The sequence below is a fragment of the Entelurus aequoreus genome, linkage group LG12 (genome assembly GCF_033978785.1).
Source record: "Entelurus aequoreus isolate RoL-2023_Sb linkage group LG12, RoL_Eaeq_v1.1, whole genome shotgun sequence".
In the NCBI taxonomy this organism is placed as follows: domain Eukaryota; kingdom Metazoa; phylum Chordata; class Actinopteri; order Syngnathiformes; family Syngnathidae; genus Entelurus; species Entelurus aequoreus.
In genome coordinates this window covers 42,109,326-42,129,287 of record NC_084742.1, presented here as the reverse complement: position 1 = coordinate 42,129,287, position 19,962 = coordinate 42,109,326, and the positions used below count along the sequence as shown (strand labels likewise).

Here is a 19,962-nt window from a genome sequence, read left to right as displayed (position 1 = left end):
TTCGGAATAATGTGAAAGCACTTCAGGACCCCCGGAGAGCTTTTTTCTGCTTGGTATTGTTGTGAGGTTTTTTTCAGCAGCTGGGTCGAGGCCAGAAGTCTCCTTATCAGCATTTAACTCAGGGAGGTTGAGTTAAAAAGCGGTCCTGAGGGCCGAGCTTTTAGCGCTGAGCCAAAGGATTCGGTCTGACGCTAATCACTGGAAACACAGCCGGAGTGTTTAAGACTGAGCTCGCATGATTTATCATAGTGCATTGTGTGTCTTCGACTTATGACATGTGGTGTAGGCTAAATGTTGCGCAGACTGACTGAAGGAAAAACTGTTTATGCAGAACCAGCCTCATGCTACCAACATGGCTTACACAGCTGGGCTGCGTGGAAGTTGACAGATGAAGTGGGCCACATGTCCTCCTACGTGCATGTGTGTGTGCGCACGCTTGGGTGTAAGGCCGCTGAAATCAACAAACCATAAACAAGCTAACCTTTGACCTGTGCAGGCACTGACGCGGCATCGACAACATGCTCACTTTTGAGGGTTTCTGTTGGTGGATTTTAAATATAAACCATGGGAAACTGATATTTATACTGTGTAGTTACTATACAAATTGCCATTTGACATGTCTACTTCTAAACTGCTGCACATTACAGGTTGCGCTTTTGTCAAAACATGCACTCCTACTATGTTGTCTGTGCCATTACTGTTGGGACAAATACACCACATGTTATCACTGGTATTTAACCCCAAAGTTTGATTGATTTGAAGTTTCTTGTACAGCTCACCATAATACCCACTGTCACTTTATGGTGTTTAGACCATTCACTTTCAGAGCTTATCTCAAACCAAACAGAGGGAATAAACTTGTTTTGCCAGAACATTAACAAAATGTTGATATTCGGAACACACATTTTGTATTTAAAAAATTCAACCAATAAAAATCTTGTTCATCTACATCTTGTATTTCAGTATGCATTTCTTTCTAGTTCAGAGGTTCTCAAACTTTTTTCACCAAGTACCACCTCAGAAAACACTTGACTCTCCAAGCACTGCAATGATGACCAACATTAAAATACAGTAGCATAGTAGGCCTAAGTATTCATTAAAAACAAAACATAGGTTTTATTCAACAAGTATATTTAATAATTTTGGCCACTGTAACATTTCACACAGTTTGAATAGTAACACTGTCTCTGAATATTTAATGTTAAGGTTAATTAAGTGATCCTTTGGTGTACCACTAGATGAAGACAGTGTACGTACCACCGTTTGAGAATCACTGTTAAATTTTTTTATATCACCAATTAAGCTATTCTGACAAAAATAAAGGATTTTGTGTTTTATTTATTGTATATGACTGGCAACATTTAAATTGTACTTTATTAGGAAGATGATCTCCACTCAGTGCAGTCATTGTCTTTGTGACATTTTGTGGAAAATTGTGATTAAATAGTCGACTTTTCTGTTGTTTATCGCCGTGTAATTGGTTCTGGACATGACCGCAATACATTTATTTCCACAAAGTAGGAATCATTCATTATAAATGGACTGTTTTCACAGCTACAGCATATAAAAATATGTTTACGGCCTTCTAAATATGTTTTTCAATATAGTAATGCTTCCTGAGGCTGAGCCAATCAGTGGCGATATTTCTGAAGAGCGTGCTCTGATTGGTTTGGTCTAATCTCGTGACCAATGCTACTCTAGTAGGGCTGCAACTAACAACTAATTTGATAATCGATTAAGCTGTCGATTATTACTTCGATTAATAATCGGATAAAAGAGACAAACTACATTTCTATCCTTTCCAGTATTTTATAGGGAAAAAACAGCATACTGGCACCATACTGGCACCATACTTATTTTGATTATTGTTTCTCAGCTGTTTGTAAATGTTGCAGTTTATAAATAAAGGTTTATAAAAAAAAATAAAAAAAAGTATATTTTCAAGTATTTCTTTATACATACATACATATATATATATATATATATATATATATATATATATATATATATATATATATATATATATATATATATATATATATATATATATATATATATATATATATATATATATATATCCATCCATCCATCCATTTTCTACCGCTTATTCCCTTCGGGGTCGCGGGGGGCGCTGGAGCCTATCTCAGCTACAATCGGGCGGAAGGCGGGGTATAAATATATATATATATATATATATATATATATATATATATATATATATATATATATATATATATATATATATATATATATATATATATATATATATATATATATATATATATATATATATATATATATATATATATATATATATATATATAAAATCCGTTCATGAATGAGTATATCCGTTCGGCCACCGTGTTCAATTGAGAAGTCTGATCTACAAAATTTGCAGGCAGCATACCCCTTCCCCTTCGAGCTGTCCTGGATGAACTTAAATTATTTTTTCCGATCATTTTGGAACTTGCAAGCGTACTTCTTCTTCTTACTCGTCGTCGCCATGTCTCTTCTTCGTTCTTCTGCTTTGTCTCTGTTATGTTTTTGGACATTACTACTTGCCGTAGTTTTGAAGCAATGCATGATGGGAATCCGGAGGTTGTGTGTCAGTGTATTAACGGGCCGGCTGGAATAAACACACGCTGAGAAATAGCTCCGTGCCTGCCTACTTTATGGGTTATAGATAAACCTATGGATAACGGAGACATATATAATTGCCTCCTTTTCAGGTGAGAGAGGACGCTAAAGGCAGTGCCTTTAAGGCACGCCCCCAATATTGTTGTCCGGGTGGAAATCGGGAGAAATTCGGGAGAATGGTTGTTTGGAAATTCGTGAGTCTCCCGGGAAAATCAGGAGGGTTGGCATTTATGCATTAGATACCTTTTTACCTGCACACTGCCTCCCGGCTGCCACCTACTGATATGGAAGAGTATTACACGGTTACTGTGGCGAGCTCTAGACAGCATCAACACTCAAAAACATGGGTGTCAAACTCTGGCCCGCGGGCCAAATTTGGCCCGCTGTGTAATTTCATTTGGCCCTTGAGGCGATATCAAATTAACATTAGAGCTGGCCCGCCGGTATCATACAGCGGCAGTGCCGCTGTAACACCGCAAATTCTCATACTTGCCAACCCTCCGGGAGACTCCCAAAGTTCAGTGCCCCTCCCGAAAATCTCCCGGGGCAACCATTCTCCCGAATTTCTCCCGATTTCCACCCAGACAACAATATTGGGGGCGTGCCTTAAAGGCAGCCTTTAGCGTTCTCTACAACCTGTCGTCACGTCCGCTTTTCATCCATACAAACAGCGTGCCGGCCGAGTCACAAAATATATGCGGCTATTAAAACACACACAAGTGAATGCAAGTCATACTTGGTCAACAGCCATACAGGTCACACTGAGGGTGGCCGTATAAACAATGTTAACACTGTTACAAATATGCGCCACACTGTGAACCCACACCAAACAAGAATGACAAACACATTTCGGGAGAACATCCGCACCATAACACAACATAAACACAACAGAACAAATACCCAGAACCCCTTGCAGCACTAACTCTTCCGGGACGCTACAATATACACCCCCCCACCCCCCCACCCCCCGCTACCACCAAACGCCCCCCCCCCCCCCTTATCCCCAATTCACTTTCTCTTGCTACTTCAAGGCTTGAATGTTTGATTCATTCATTATTGTTATTTTATTTTCAAATGTATTATTAGCCTGTGGAAAAAGTTAATGTTGATATTTACCTCAAAAGGCTGCAAATAGAAAAGAGGCGTTCAATTTGTATTTAAATTTTATTTGATTTGCCATTGATATTTTTTTAATTATTTGTATTATTATTTGAAACTGGATTTTACATGTCACTATAAAGTTATATAAGCCTTGCTTGTTCAATATTCAATGCAAAACTTGTTTGGGTCCCTATTAAAAGGCTAATTTTTTTAACCTTGGCCCGCCGCTTTGTTTGGTTTTAAATTTTGGCCCACTCTGTATTTGAGTTTGACACCCCTGCCCTATCCTATCCTGTCTCGTCATGTTCGGATGTACATTGTGGATGCTGTCTTTGCTCCCACAGTAAGTCTTTGCGGTCGTCCAGCATTCTGTTTTTGTTTACTTTGTAGCCAGTTAGGTTTTAGTTTCGTTCTGCATAGCCTTCATAGCTTCAATGCCTTTTCTTAGGGGCACTTACCTTTTCTTTATTTTTGGTTTAAGCATTAGACACCTTTTTACCTGCACACTGCCTCCTCCGGCTGCCACCTACTGATATGGAAGAGTATTACACGGTTACTCTGGCGAGCTCTAGACATCATCGACATTATTTTGCGGATTATAATTACTGGTTTGCAAAACATATTTTTAACCCAAGTAGGTGAAATTAGATAATCTCCCACGGCACACCAGACTGTATCTCACGGCACAGTGGTTGAAAAACACTGTAAATGTCAGTGTTTCCTATAAACTGCCAAGATACCTGTGATGGTGGGGGCCTGGCTATGGGCGTGGTCACCATGACATCATCGAGTAATTTGCATAATTTACTACAATGATCTGCCCTTTGAGACACTTGTGATTTAGGGCTATATAAATAAACATTGATTGATTGATTGATTGATTGATTGATATGATTTTCTCTAAAAAGGCTAAAAAAATGTATACTTACTAATTAATAAAAACAGTTTTGTTTTAAACGTCCATCCATCCATCCATCCATCCATCCATCCATCCATCCATTTTACAATATAATTACAACACTTTATGTACATATTTATATACAGATTTGAACAATAAGTTATTCACTGAAATATATTTATTAATTGTGGTTCTTACAAAAAATATATCTTATTTATTTATAAAAAAAAATATAAAAGCTAAAATGTCTCTTAAAGCTCTGCCCCTTTAATTAGTGCATACTAAATAATTTAACTTTAGCCTACTACTACAACCATATTATTTACCAGCAACATAAAGTGAAACAGAGGCAGAGGTGTCCTGCCACAGTCAGTAACAAATAAACAGAAAACAGTAGTGGTCAAATACAAATAAGGCAACAAGAGAAGTATCCTACACTTCTCTTTTGTAAAGTAAATCTGAACAGCCTATATGGGCATCTACATCAAAAATATGATTTGCCTGAGAAGCTGGACAGGACAAAAAAATATATATTTTTTTTATTTTTTTTTATTTTTTTTTATTTGTGGCTGACGTAATTCTTACGTGGCGGGCCGCCACAAATAAATGAATGTGTGGGAAACACTGAATGTAGGCTACTGTATCCTAGCATGTTATTAAAGAAATGTAAGCACAACCCATAGAGGGCGCCATTAACACCAGGTCTCCTTCGGACTCACCGCCGCCCGCTGGAAGGCTCCCTTGGTGTAGGTACCCCCTCCTCGGTACGTGATGGCCGGGATCTCCTTGTTGAAGAGCGAACACTTGTGCTGGTGCGGCTTCGGCGCGGTGATGTGATCCACCCGCGTCACCACGTGGGTCTTGGACGAGAAGGTCACCAGGGCCACGCGCGTGTTCTCCGCCGCCACCGGGAAGTCGGAGAGCATCTTGCGCACGAAGCGCAGCTCGCTGCGGAAGTTGTTGGCGCCCACGCTGGACGACTCGTCCACCAGGAAGACCAGGTCCATGCAGGCGCTCTTGTCGCGGAGCTGGCGGACGTTGCGCTTGAACGCCAGGCCGAGGCGGGCCACCTTCTTCTCGGCGCTCTCCGTCAAATTGGCCGAAGACGACAAGTGTCCCGAGCGGCGGGGATGCGGCTGAGCTGCGGTCCAAACGTCCAGAGCGCACAGCGCCAGGAAGCAACAAGTCCACGACAGTCTGCACATGGCGAGGAGTGGCGCGAATACAGTCAACTTCTTCAGGAGTTAAGGTAGATAAATAGTGTCCGTAAAAGCATCGCTTCCTTCCAAATGAGTGCAGAAAGATGCTTCTCGTGGTCCTTCATGCAGAAGCAAACCTTCTCCTTTCGCTTTTTATTTTTGGTTTATGCGTTTAATACACAAACCTGCATGTCTTCTCTGTCTTCGCCTGTCCTGGAGACATTCCCTCCCTGCACCTTCAGTCAAGCTGCGAGTGCCTGCTCCCCTTCTTCCACAGTCATTTCAAACCCAAGAGGAAGAGGAGGAGGAGGAGGGACGACCAAAGTTGGGAGACAGCGAGAGGCTGAGGGGAAAAAAGGGGGCAGTCCAGTCGTGGCGGTGAAGTCATTTTTTCCCCCTTTTCCTCTCACCTAACACTTTTATCTTCTTCCACTCTCTCACAAAACCAGTTCACATTTGAAATCAGATTAATTACAGTTTTGAATTTGGATTAATCACAGTTTATTACTCGCTTACTCCGACTAAGTAGGTCGATAACTGGTAAAAAAAATAAAAAATAAAAAAAGAGGCCAAGAATTTGAACACAAATGCAATTTTTGGTCAGAAATGTGTGCAGGATTTTTTTTTTACTTGAATGCACGTAATTTATACGCCCAAAACTTGCTAACAGTTTTATCTAAAGTCACACTCATGTTTGCACTGATGCATTGCCCTGATCACTGACCATATAACAAACTAGGGTTGTCATCATCATCATCGGCGGTCACTCGAAACGAGTATGACGGTCCTCCTGGTAGGGGGGTATCCCTTTATGGAGGATGATTTTGTTTAACGTGGGGAGACTGGTGCACAGACAGTCACCACGCGATCTTTGACAGATCCGGGTGAGGATCCAGAGGTATGGAGTCCAAGACGACTGGGGACCCTTTTCTGCTGCAGCCTTCATTCGCCATCCCAGCCGTTGTGACGCTCTATAGCAGGGGTCCCCAAACTTTTTGACTCGGGGGGCGCATTGGGTTAAAAAAAATTGGGCCGGGGCCCAGGCTGTGTGTGGGCGTGTGTGTGTGTGTGTGTGTATGTATATATATATATATATATATATATATATATATATATATATATATATATATATATATATATATATATATATATATATATATATATATATATATATATATATATATATATATATATATATATATATATATATATATATTAGGGCTGCAACAACTAATCGATTAAAATCGATTATTAAAATAGTTGCCGATTAATTTAGTCATCTATTTATTTTTAATTTTAAAAAAAATTTATTTTATTTTTTATTTTTTTTAATAACCCTTTATTTATAAACTGCAACAATTACAAACAGCTGAGAAACAATAATCAAAATAAGTATGGTGCCAGTATGCTGTTTTTTTTCAATAAAATCCTGGATAGGATGGAAATGTAGTTTGTCTCTTTTATCCGATTATTAATCGAAGTGATAATCGACAGATTAATCGATTATCAAATTAATCGTTAGTTGCAACCCTAATATATATATATATATATATATATATATATATATATATATATATATATATATATATATATATATATACACACACATTGTCTTTATAATCCGTTTTGTCATTTAACATCAATTAACATTGATGTTCATCAACATTTAACATTGTCACGTTATCGATGGGAAAATTCATTTTTAGACAATATGATTTGCCTGAGCGGCTAGGAGACACCGAGAGTAACAAGCGGTAGAAAATGGATTATAGAGGAAAGATACAAAAAATAAAAAATAAATAAACTTTTTTTTAACTTGGGACCTTCCGTGGGCCGGATTTTGGATGCTGGGGGGCCGGATCCGGCCCGCGGGCCGTAGTTTGGGGACCCCTGCTCTGTAGGGTTAGCAATCATCCTCCGCCTGTTCCACCGTTGAGGTCTTGGGTTGTTATTTCCCCATAACTGGGCCCACATGGATGTGGGGGTGCCTTCTTCCGCCATCGCAGCCGTTGTGGTAGTTCTTACATCTACCGTCTTCCGCCTGCTCCGCCATTGAGGTCTTCACCGTATCCCTGGCTAGGGGGCAGTCAGGTACTAGGCCTTTGCCAAGGGCCACCTGGGGTAACAGTAGTAAAGGGGTTAACCTCCTAGTGCCCCAAGACCCCATAGAGGAGCCTCCACTGCCGGATGCACTTTAACGTCATGCCCAGGACCAACTAGGGTTGTACGGTATACCGGTATTAGTATAGTGCCACGGTACTAATGAATCATATTCGGTACTATACCGCCTCTGAAAAGTACCGGTCCATCACGCGCCCCCGTCATCGTCACGTCATTGCTGGTTTACGAGCAGAGGAGCATGTTCAGCAGTGCACAATCGCGACTAAAGTTCAGCCGCAGTCGGCAGTGTTTTAGTTACTTCTAAATCACTAATCCTCGCCTCCATGGTGACAAATAAAGTACGTTTCTTACAGGTATCATCCCTGCAGGACGAGGAATAGCTAAACATGCTTCACTTTTTTTCCCCTTTCCTCTCACCTCCCACTTCTATCGTCTTCTACTCTCTCACTTTACCAGTGCTGTCAAATAGATAACATTTTAAATCATATTAATTACAGTTTTGAATGCAATTTTTTATCAGAAATGTCATGCAGTGTTTTTTTTACTTGAATGCACGTAATTTATTCGCCCAAAACTTGTCAACAATTTTATCTAAAGTCACTCTCATCTTTGCACTGATGCATTGCCCTGATCACTGACCATATAACAAACTAGGGTTGTACGGTATACCGGTATTAGTATAATACCGCGATACTTATTAATCATATTCGGTACTATATCCCCTCTGAAAAATACCGGTCCACATCCCCCCGGCGCCCGCGTCCCCACGTTGTGTCATTGCTGGTTTTACGAGCAGACGAGCATGTTCGGCAGCGCACAATCACGAAGTACTTACAAGCAGACACAGTGTGTAGACAGAAAAGGGAGAACGGAAGAATTTTGGCTTAAAAACAAACGATAAAGGTGAAGTTATAACACTGAAACCCCTAGGGAAAATGTGCCTTAAGACATGGCTAGCTAGATAGTGGCTAAAGTCATACTTGCCAACCCTCCCGTTTTTAGCGGGAGAATCCCGGTATTCAGCGCCTCTCCCGACAACCTCCCGGCAGAGATTTTCTCCCGACAAACTCCCGGTATTCAGCCGGAGCTGGAGGCCACGCCCCCTCCAGCTCAATGCGGACCTGAGACTGAGTGGGGACAGCCTGTTCTCACATCCGCTTTCCCACAATATAAACAGCTTGCCTGCCCAATGACGTCATAACATCTACGGCTTTTAGAGACTAGAGTGCACAACTGCGCACACAACAAGGAGACGAAGCAGAAGAACGAGGAAATTACAGACATGGCGACGCCGTCGACGAGCAAGATGAAAAAATACGCTTGCAAGTTCCAAAACGAATGGAAACAAGAATTTCAGTTCATCCAGGACAGTTCGAAGGGGAAGGTGTATGTTGCCTGTATTTTTGTAGAACAGACTTCTCCATTGAACACGGTGGCCGAAATGATATACTCATCATGAACGGAGAAGTTAAACAGGACAATACTGCCATCTAATGGATAGCCACCGGAACACTGAAATTCAAGTATTTCTTTTATTTATATGTAAATAAAATAAATATATATATATATATATATATATATATATATATATATATATATATATATATGTGAAATATATATGAAATACTCGAGTTGGTGAATTCTAGCTGTAAATAACCACGCCCCCCCCCCCCCCCCCGCCCCCACCCCCGAACCAAGCCCCCACCCCCCACCCCCTACCCCCCACCTCCCGATATTGGAGGTCTCAAGGTTGGCAAGTATGCTAAAGTTCAGCCGCAGTCGGCAATGTTTTAGCTACTTCTAAATCACTAATCCTCGCCTCCATGGCGACAAATAAAGTACGTTTCTTACAAGTATCATCCCTGCAGGACGAGGAATAGCTAAACGTGCTTCACTTTTCCCCCCTTTCCTCTCACCTCCCACTTCTGTCTTCTTCTACTCTCTCACTATACCAGTGCTGTCAAATAGTTCACATTTTAAATTAGATTAAGTACAGTTTTGAATTTGGATTAATCACAGTTCATTACTCGCTTACTCCGACTAAGTATGTTGATAACTGGTTAAAAACAAAACAAAAAAAAGGCCAGTAATTTTAACACAAATGCAATTTTTTATCAAAAATGTCATGCAGGATTTTTTTTACTTGAATGCACGTAATTTATTCGCCCAAAACTTGCTAACAATTTTTTCTAAAGTCACACTCATCTTTGCACTGATGCATTGCCATACTTGCCAACCTTGAGACCTCCAAATTTGGGAGATTTGGGGACGGGGTTGAGGTGGGCGGGGTCGGGGGGAGGAGTATATTTATAGCTAGAATTCACTGAAATTCAAGTATTTCTTATATATATATATATAAATAAAATAAATACTTGACTTTCATTGAATTCTAGCTATATATATATATATATATATTTTATTATATATATATATATACATATAAATAAAATAAATACTTGAATTTCAGTGTTCATTTATTTACACAAATACACACATAACACTCCTCTCCACTCATTGTTGTATTTGAAAGTGCAATGCTTTGCAGTCAGTAGCACAGCCTTTGAAGGAGCATAGGTATGGCCAGTGTAATATTCTGGGTTGGAGTCAATAACTAGGCGAGGTGAGGAAGTTACGTCTCTTTACTTCATACTTCAGAACCGACTCCCTCACTTGCCATATATTTAGCATTCTTCTTTAGTTGCTTTATTGAGTTTACAAACCCCCTGGCGCTGTTTTGTACTGTTTCTGTACTTTTTTGATTTTTTTATTTTTTTTTATTTTAAATGTTGAATGTTATAAATAAAGGTTTTGAAAAAAACAAACAAAAAAAAACCCCACATTTGCCGTCAGGGTGCGCAATACAACGTAAACCGTTGGCCAACCGAAAAGTAACCACAGAACACTATACGGTATTAGTGTTCTGTGGTTACTTTTTGGTTGGCCGAGCGGACGTGACGACAGGCTGTCCTCACTCAGGTCCGCACGGACCTGGAGGGGGCGTGCCTTAAGTCCGACTGGAAATCGGGAGAAATCCTGGAGAATATTTGTCCTGGGAGATTTTCGGGAGAGGCACTGAAATTCGGGAGTCTCCCGGAAAATTCGGGAGGGTTGGCAAGTATGTGCATTGCCCTGATCACTGGCCATATAACAAACTAGGGTTGTACGGTATACCGGTATTAGTATAGTACCGCGATACTTATGAATCATATTCGGTACTGTATCCCCTATGAAAAATACTGGTCCACATCCCCCGACACCCACGTTGTGTTATTGCTGGATTGACGAGCGGATGAGCATGTTCGGCAGCGCACAATCACGGAGTACTTACAAGCAGACACAGTGTGTAGACAGAAAAGAGGAAACGGGCGCATTTTGTCTTAAAAACTAAAGATAAAGGTGAAGTTATAACACTAAAACGCCCTCAGGAAGAGGTGCTTTAAGACATGGCTAGCTAGCTAGCGGCTAAAGTTCAGCCACAGTCGGCAATGTTTTAGCTACTTCTAAATCACTAATCCTCGCCGAAGCTGGCTTTTGAACTTTGCGCCTATAACAGTCCGGGTGGTTCTTTTCCTCTTTGTTGTTGTTCTTAAACTGTTGGACAATTTGCTCACGTTTTTGTTCACAAAGTGGTGATCCTCACCCCATCCTTTTTTGTGAATGACTGAGCATTTAATGGAAGCTGCTTTTGTCCCCAATCATGGCACCCACCTGTTCCCAATTAGCCTGTTCACCTGTGGGATGTTCCAAATAAGTGTTTGATGAACATTCCTCAACTTTATCAGTATTTATTGACACTTGTATCAGCTTTTTTGAAACATGTTGCAGGCATCGAATTTTAAATTAGCTAATATTTGCAAAAAATGACAAAGTTTTCCAGTTCGAACGTTAAGTATCTTGTCTTTGCAGTCTATTCAATTGAATAAAGGTTGAAAAGGATTTGCAAATAATTGTTTTTTTTTAATTTATTTACGATTTTCACAACGTGCCAACTTCATTGGTTTTGGGGTTTGTAGATCACACGCAATACGCCCACCAACAGTGCACCAATAGTATTTTTTGCACACACTATTTAGCACGTGGTATTTGGATCGTAGTAAATCCGGCCCTTCGGTATGCGTGTACTCAAACACGTGCAAACATGATAGCACACGCGAAGCTGATCTACTCAACGTGCGCAAAGAGGATTGCGTCTGTTAAGTGAGCAGAGTAAGGCGTGCAATCCATTTTGCGTCGCTGTCTTCATTAATATGCAAAATATATGCTGATCATCAAAACGCCCACAATACTGGGACGAGAAGATCCATCCATCCATCCATTTTCTACCGCTTGTCCCTTTTGGGGTCACAGGGGGAGCTGGAGCCTCTCAGCTGCATTCGGGCGTAAGGCGGGGTACACCCTGGACAAGTCGCCACCTCATCGCAGGGCCAACACAGATAGACAGACAAATATAATTATTTAGCACATGCAATGTGATTTATCAACACTCATCACTGTTTTGTGAGCACTATTTAGCGTTTTATTTAGCACGTGTCAGAAGGACGTGCAAACTGACATTTCCACACACGGCTGCAGGATCAGTGCTCACGCTACACAGACAGACAAGTATCCTGTGTCTACATTTTGGACAGCTAGAAATAAAAACTATTTGATGTATTGTTTATTCAGCTGCATCATTTTAAAATGTTATAGTTGCTAGAATATGTAAGGACTTAAAACAAATGTAATTGTGCATCATGGTGTCATTTAATATTTTTTTAATGACGTTCTTTTTATTCACATCGAATATATATTATTAAAACATTTCTTGTATGAAAAATACTTCTTTAAGCATGCATTTTTTTGCATCTTGAGCGGAAAAAGTGCAGCCTCTCGACAATGAGTGCACCTTTGTCGATGCACTACGTGACTGCTTCTAAAATGCCCATAAAAAATTGATTTAGCATGTTTGGAAACATAGCAAAACGCTACATGTAGGAGCAGCATGGTTCCATGATAATGTGCAGTAAATGAGTGTCTCCATGGTGATGCCACGTATAGTACATGCAAAATCCTCATTTAGATATATATATCCAAGGTTTCTCATTGTATCCCATTGGGTTGAGTTGTTCCTTGCCCTGATGTGGGATCTGAGCCGAGGAGGTCGTTGTGGCTTGTGCAGCCCTTTGAAACACGTGATTTAGGGCTGTATAAATAAACTTTGATTGATTAATTGATTGATAAGGCGGTCTGCACCTCTTTACAATTGCACACGCAGTGTTAGTAGATCACATGCAACATGCACACGAATAGTACACACTATTTTATAGATTGCACACGCTGTTTAGCGTGTGGTATTTGGATCTTAGAAAATCAGGCCTTTAGTGCTTTTTTACTGATAAATAAAAATACATGTGTTAAGTGAGTCAAATCCGGTTTATATGACATGCAAACTCACTTCCTGTTGTCACATTCCTTACAGTATTGATCGATCTCTCTGTGTAAGACAGCACAGCCTGTCGGTTTAATGTGCACAACTGAATATCTTAGTTGCTTAGACATGTGTTTTTACATGTTTTGATTGTGGAATGTCATTTTCTAATAGGGAAGGAGGTTAATAGCTCATGTATTCATGTTATCATTTAAGCTCGCTAGCGCTAGCTTTCTTCTCCTGTAAATGAGCAGTGTCATCGGTCCGTGAGTTTTTCAAAGTGTTATCAATCACTTTGTTAACGATCATTTTAATTTGAAATAGTAATACTAACCGCGGTTTATCATTATACCGTTTATTGTTAATCCCTACCACCTATCCATGTTATTTGCACTAATTCAATGCACTTTATTACAGTAGTACCTTAACTTACAGGCTTAATTGGTTCTGTGAAGGAGATGTTAACTAAAAACATCTCCCACTGAAATGTATTCAAATCAATTTTAACATGTGACATGTCTTTTAAAAAGAAAAGATGATAAATATTGTATATATTAAAAAAAAACAATGTACTACAAACAACAACAGTAGTTTTATGAAGTAGTGTAATAATATTTTACCTTGGCGAGTGAACTTCAACAGTATCTCTTTGTTATGGTTAACTGAGGGAGGTGACAGCAACAGACACTAGAGGGAGGTAATGTTCAAGGATTTATTATATATATAAATATATTATATATATAGTAATCAAACAATAATAATATAAACTAAGGAAATGGCGTGTGAACTAGATCCAAAAGGGAATGGGTGACAGACTATGTGAAGTATTTAGCTGAGGTGTGTGTTACCAAATGTTGTCAAGAGACGAGGAAGTCCAGGGGAGAGAGAAGTCTACGAGTCCGAGTCCAATGCGGGGGAAGTCAAGGATCGAGGGAGGCAGTCAGAGTCCAGAGGGAGATCCAGGGAAAAGTGAGACGCACAGCTCACTTTCAAGGCGACTGAGGGTACTGCGGGGACGACACAAGAAAACACGCACTGGAAACATGGAGGGGCAAAACACAGAGAGAGCAGGATTACATCAAGCAGGACGTGGTTTACTGTACGCGAACAGAAGACTATATTCCGGCGCCGGCATGCCAGGTTGTCCAGGCTTATGAAGGCAGCTCCTTCATTACAGGCAGGTGTGCTGATTGCCGGTAAATGATTGCAGCTGGCGGCTGCTGCAGTGCGGAGACGCGCGCGGCGCGTCCCTGGAAGTGCGCGGCCATGGGCGTGTCCCGAGGTGCGACAGGAGCGCAAGGATGAGGGCGCATTCCAATGCGCCCTGGCCGTGACACTCTTTCTAGCTGCTTCTCCGTCAAAGACACCATCAGCAGCTTCTTTATATTTTCATGGATGAATGTCCGCCGTTCAGATATTTTAACATTATTGGCTGGTGTTATTGACTCATTCTGCTTCAGTATGGTGCAGACTAGCAGTGATGCGCTTGCACTGCTTCGCTAAGTTGGCGACTCACTTGGCCATGTATTTGATGATTAATTTTTTTAATTTAATGAATATCATCCACTTCTCTACAGCTACTTCACACTCACTTTCTTTCTTTCCATGGTTGGAAAAACAAAGTTTATGATATTATGATTTCTTTTCTACATTTAAAACACTTCATTGTGGCCGACATAACATGCGGGGGTGGTGCTTTGGTCAAAATGTTGCATAGTTTTACAGACCATCTCCAAGCCGCAAGAGTATTGAGGAAAAATAAGGAACTTATTACTACAACTTAGGAAAGCTTAAAAGTAGGCCAGATCCAAATTGGCTGCAGGTATGCGAGACTTGCTCCGCCGCAGAACCCAAAAAACAGGTACTGTAATAGAAAGCAGATAGGCGGCTGGAGAGCAGAAAACACACCACAAAACAGGTATCGAATTATTTATTTTTTTAGTATGACCCTTTTAAAGCTTATCAATTAGCCACTCTTAAGTTGGGGCTCCATTAGGTTGTGGTACCACTGTATTTACATCCAAGCTATTTCAGTTTTATACTTAAAATCACTGTGGCACACTGGCACATTTTCACTTTGGCCCTTGTAGGCAAAAGGTTTGTGTTACCAAATGTTGTCAAGAGACAAGGAAGTCCAGGGGAGAGAGAAGTCTACGAGTCCGGGTTCAATGCGGGGGAAGTCAAGTATCGAGGGAGGCAGTCAGAGTCCAGAGGGAGATCCAGGGAAAAGTGAGACACACAGATCACTTTCAAGGCGACGAAAGTCTCCAATTAGCCTAACAGGAGTGTTTTGGGGGATATAGGAAGAAGCTTGTGTACCCTAATAGAAGATGCAAACGCTACACAGCGATGCCTGTGAATATTCTCATTTTGGACAATCTGAACATTCCAGCTGTGATCAGTGAGAATTCACACAGATGTGTTCCAAGGGAAATTCCAACCTCGCATTTCCTGACTGGAAACGTGGCGTGTTAATTACTAGGCCACCATGCGGCCCACTAAAACTATAGAGTCAATAATAATAATAATAATAATAATACTGTTGTTACGACCTGGTAAGCCAGTCCATTCTTTGTTTTAGTTTTTGGGTGTGTTTCCTGTGTTTTTGGCTTCACTTGGTGTTTTGTCTGTATACGGTTTGCCCCAGCTTTACTCTTTCTGAGCGCTTCCCTCCTCACCTGCTTGTACAAACCCCGTTTCCATATGAGTTGGGAAAGTGTGTTAGATGTAAATATAAACGAAATACAATGATTTGCAAATCATTTTCAACCCATATTCAGTTGAATAGGCTACAAAGACAACATATTTGATGTTCAAACTGATAAACATTTTTTTTTGCAAATAATCATTAACTTTAGAATTTGATGCCAGCAACACGTGACAAAGAAGTTGGGAAAGGTGGCGATAAATACTGATAAAGTTGAGGAATGCTCATCAAACACTTATTTGGAACATCCCACAGGTGTGCAGGCTAATTGGGAACAGGTGGGTGCCATGATTGGGTATAAAAACAGCTTCCCAAAAAATGCTCAGTCTTTCACAAGAAAGGATGGGGCGAGGTACACCCATTTGCGTGAGCAAATAGTCAAACAGTTTAAGAACAACGTTTCTCAAAGTGCAATTGCAAGAAATTTAGGGATTTCAACATCTACGGTCCATAATATCATCAAAAGGTTTAGAAAATCTGGAGAAATCACTCCACGTAAGCGGCATGGCCGGAAACCAACATTGAATGACCGTGACCTTCGATCCCTCAGATGGCACTGTATCGAAAACCGACATCAATCTCTAAAGGATATCACCACATGGGCTCAGGAACACTTCAGAAAACCACTGTCACTAAATACAGTTGGTCGCTACATCTGTAAGTGCAAGTTAAAACAGTCTTACAAACAGTTAAAAAGTAAGTTTCTTACAAGTATCATCCTTGCAGGACGAGGAATAGCTAAAGATGCTTCACTACACACCGTAGCTCACCGGCGTCAAAATGTAGACAAACGGCAATGGTGGATTATCATCCACTGTAATGATACCAAGTACAGGAGCGTATCTAGTCGATACTACTATGATTACATTGATATTTTTTGGCATGACAACATCTTCCGTTTAAAAAAAAATGTATATTATATTTATAAACTCAGGAAATATGTCCCTGGACACATGAGGACTTTGAATATGACCAATGTATGATCCTGTAACGACTTGGCATCGGATTGACACCCAAATTTGTGGTATCATCCAAAACTAATGTAAAGCATCCAAACAACAGAAGAATAAGTGATTATTACATTTTAACAGAAGTGTAGATAGAACACGTTAAAAGAGAACGTAAGCAGATATTAACAGTGAATAAAGTAGATTAATAATTAATTTTCTACCACTTGTCCGTAATTTTGACAAAATAATAGAATGGAAAATGACACAATATGTTACTGCATACGTCAGCAGACTAAATTAGGAGCTTTTGTTTGCTTCCTTACTACTAAAAGACAAGTTGTCTAGTATGTTCACTATTTTATTTACGGACAAACTTGCAATAGGAAACAAATGTTTAATGTATTGTAAGATTTTTTGTTAAAATAAAGCCAATAATGCAATTGTTTGTGGTCCCCTTTACTTAGAAAAGTATCGAAAATTACCAAAAGGTATTGAAATACATTTTTGTACCAGTACCAAAATATTGGTATCGGGACAACACTAGTCCTTAGGTATTTTTCTTGAACAGTTCCCCTTTGCTTGCTTTGTGCATATCCTTGTTGCACTCAAGCTTAGATTTTTGGACCTTTTGACATTAAATACCCATTTACCTTCAAATTGCGCACTGTCTCCTGCTTTTTGGGGTCATGACCTCCACTACAAAGAGCATTCTTAACAACTGTAATACCATTCAGATCACTCTATACACTATAACACTGTTGTGTTTTTGTAGTATATTCCTGAAAACAACTGAGCGTGCATCACACAGATGCTCTTTAACGAGCGTTTTTTAAAATAGCAGAGGTCCCCTGTTAAATAGAGGTTTTTGTGGTAAGATCTTAAAAAAGAAGTGTACTTATATAGCGCAGGGGATCTGAAACTTTTTAGGATCACAGAGCCTTCAGAGCAGGGGTGTCAACGTACGGCGTTGTTGAAGTGGAGCCTCGTAAATAAGACTGTCCACAAAACGACGCATCCTAAAGAGATGGTCAAAAAGCGGCTTGAAGATGGTCTGTAAAACATCATCTAGGCAACATTTAGACCAAAGAACCACCATTACATTTTATGTAGACCACAAGGAAGTGTTTTAAATGTTGAAAAATAAATCATAACATGACCCCTTTAATGCGCCTTATAATCCGGTGCGCCTTTTGTATGAAAATAGACCTGAATAGACCAGCTCATCAGCAGTGCGTCATAAAATCCGGTGCGTCCTATCCGAAGAATATGGTAATTTAGTGCAAAAACGTTGTAGAATGTGCTTGAAGAATAGTAAAAAAATCTGATGTGGTGACCTAGAGGCGTTTCTGGGTTTCAGGCGATGATCTAGAGTCCCATTTACCTGAATTTGTGCTGATTTGACCGTATTTTGAAAGGTTTAGTGGCAAATACAAAAGCGACCATGAAAACATATTTAAAATGGGATGAAGTGGATTTTTGCATTCTTAAGAAAAATATATTCTTTTAAGATTTAAACCATTCATGATCACCGAAGTTGACGTTATTGCTCGCATTGACCGAAATTCCTTGACTTATGGTATTTAGAGAAGAAAAGATTGGAGGCACATCATGTCTTTACATCTGAGTTAATTAAACATTAATCCGTCAAAGACAAAATTGGGATTTATTTGTGCATCGATAAGTAACGTATTTGATTGACATAAGGAGTGCTGTGCTGCTGTGATCGTAACGCTAATGAGAAAAAAGTTCAGTTTGTTTGAAGTTGATTTCCTGCTACAAATAATCTAATCTACAATTCATGTCTGCAGATTTTATTATGTGAAGTTCATATTTTGTCTTATTATTAAGCTATAGTTGACCCTGTTCAGCAATGTTTGCTAGCGATATCAAGATTTAGTATATGCTGTTGAGCCTACGAGAGATTTATTCATCTGGTTTATAATAATAATAATAATAATAATGCAATTAGGGGCAGTATGGCATAGTGGGTAGAGCGGCCGTGCCAGAAACCTGAGGGTTGCAGGTTCGCTCCCCGCCTCTTACCATCCAAATCGCTGAATAAAGGTGGTGGCCGGAGGGGCCGTACGCGCAAACTGGCAGCAACGCTTCCGTCAGTCTACCCAGGGCAGCTGTGGCTACGAAAGTATCTTACCACCACCAGGTGTGAATGAATGATGGGTTCTCACTTCTCTGTGAAGCGCTTTGAGTGTCTAGAAAAGCGCTATATAAATCTAATCTATTAATATTATTATTATTAATACTATTAAGGATATTTTATAGTGAAAAGTACCAATGACGCTATAATGTGGTCATCCGTGTCAAATAAAGCACTGGCTTTCCTGCACAACAACAACTAAGCTTTTAGTTTTGGTTATAAAAATTTAGAAAAAAATACGTTGGATTGGACCAACAATTAAAATATTTATTACTCGGACTTAACATGACGTTAGTTTTTTTGCACAAGCAGGTCTTTGTAGTCATATTTAAGCGAAGCAACCACAAAAGAACACAAACTAATGTGATCTATTATTGTCTTTTCTTTGCGTTTAGTTCTGCTCTCAAACACCACTAATATACCTCGATTGCATCACAGAAAGTTTTCAAACAAATCAAATGTTCAAACAAACATTTTACAAAAGTGATCACTGCAGACACAAGTGGTCCAATTGTATTCCACAAGATCAATCAATCAATGTTTATTTATATAGCCCTAAATCACAAGTGTCTCAAAGGGCTGCACAAGCCACAACGACATCCCCGGTACAGAGCCCACATACGGGCAAGGAAAAACTCACCCCAGTGGGACGTCGGTGTGAATGACTATGAGAAACCTTGGAGAGGACCGCATATGTGGGTAACCCCCCCCCCTCTAGGGGAGACCGAAAGCAATGGATGTCGAGTGGGTCTGACATAATATTGTGAAAGACCAGTCCACAGTGGAT

At 40.1% G+C, this 19,962-nt stretch overlaps 1 protein-coding gene across 3 annotated transcripts in view; it reads right to left on the bottom strand.

Moving 5' to 3' along the window:
* svep1 (sushi, von Willebrand factor type A, EGF and pentraxin domain containing 1) overlaps positions 1–6,109 on the bottom strand; it is a 141,806-nt gene extending 135,697 nt beyond the window's left edge. For all 3 annotated transcript variants that reach the window (XM_062065996.1, XM_062065998.1, XM_062065997.1), the window contains exon 1: positions 5,356–6,109. In XM_062065996.1, coding sequence (XP_061921980.1) covers positions 5,356–5,841 — 486 coding nt within the window. In that variant the 5' untranslated portion in view covers positions 5,842–6,109. The remainder of the gene's footprint in view (positions 1–5,355) is intronic.
* Positions 6,110–19,962: the final 13,853 nt, after the last annotated feature.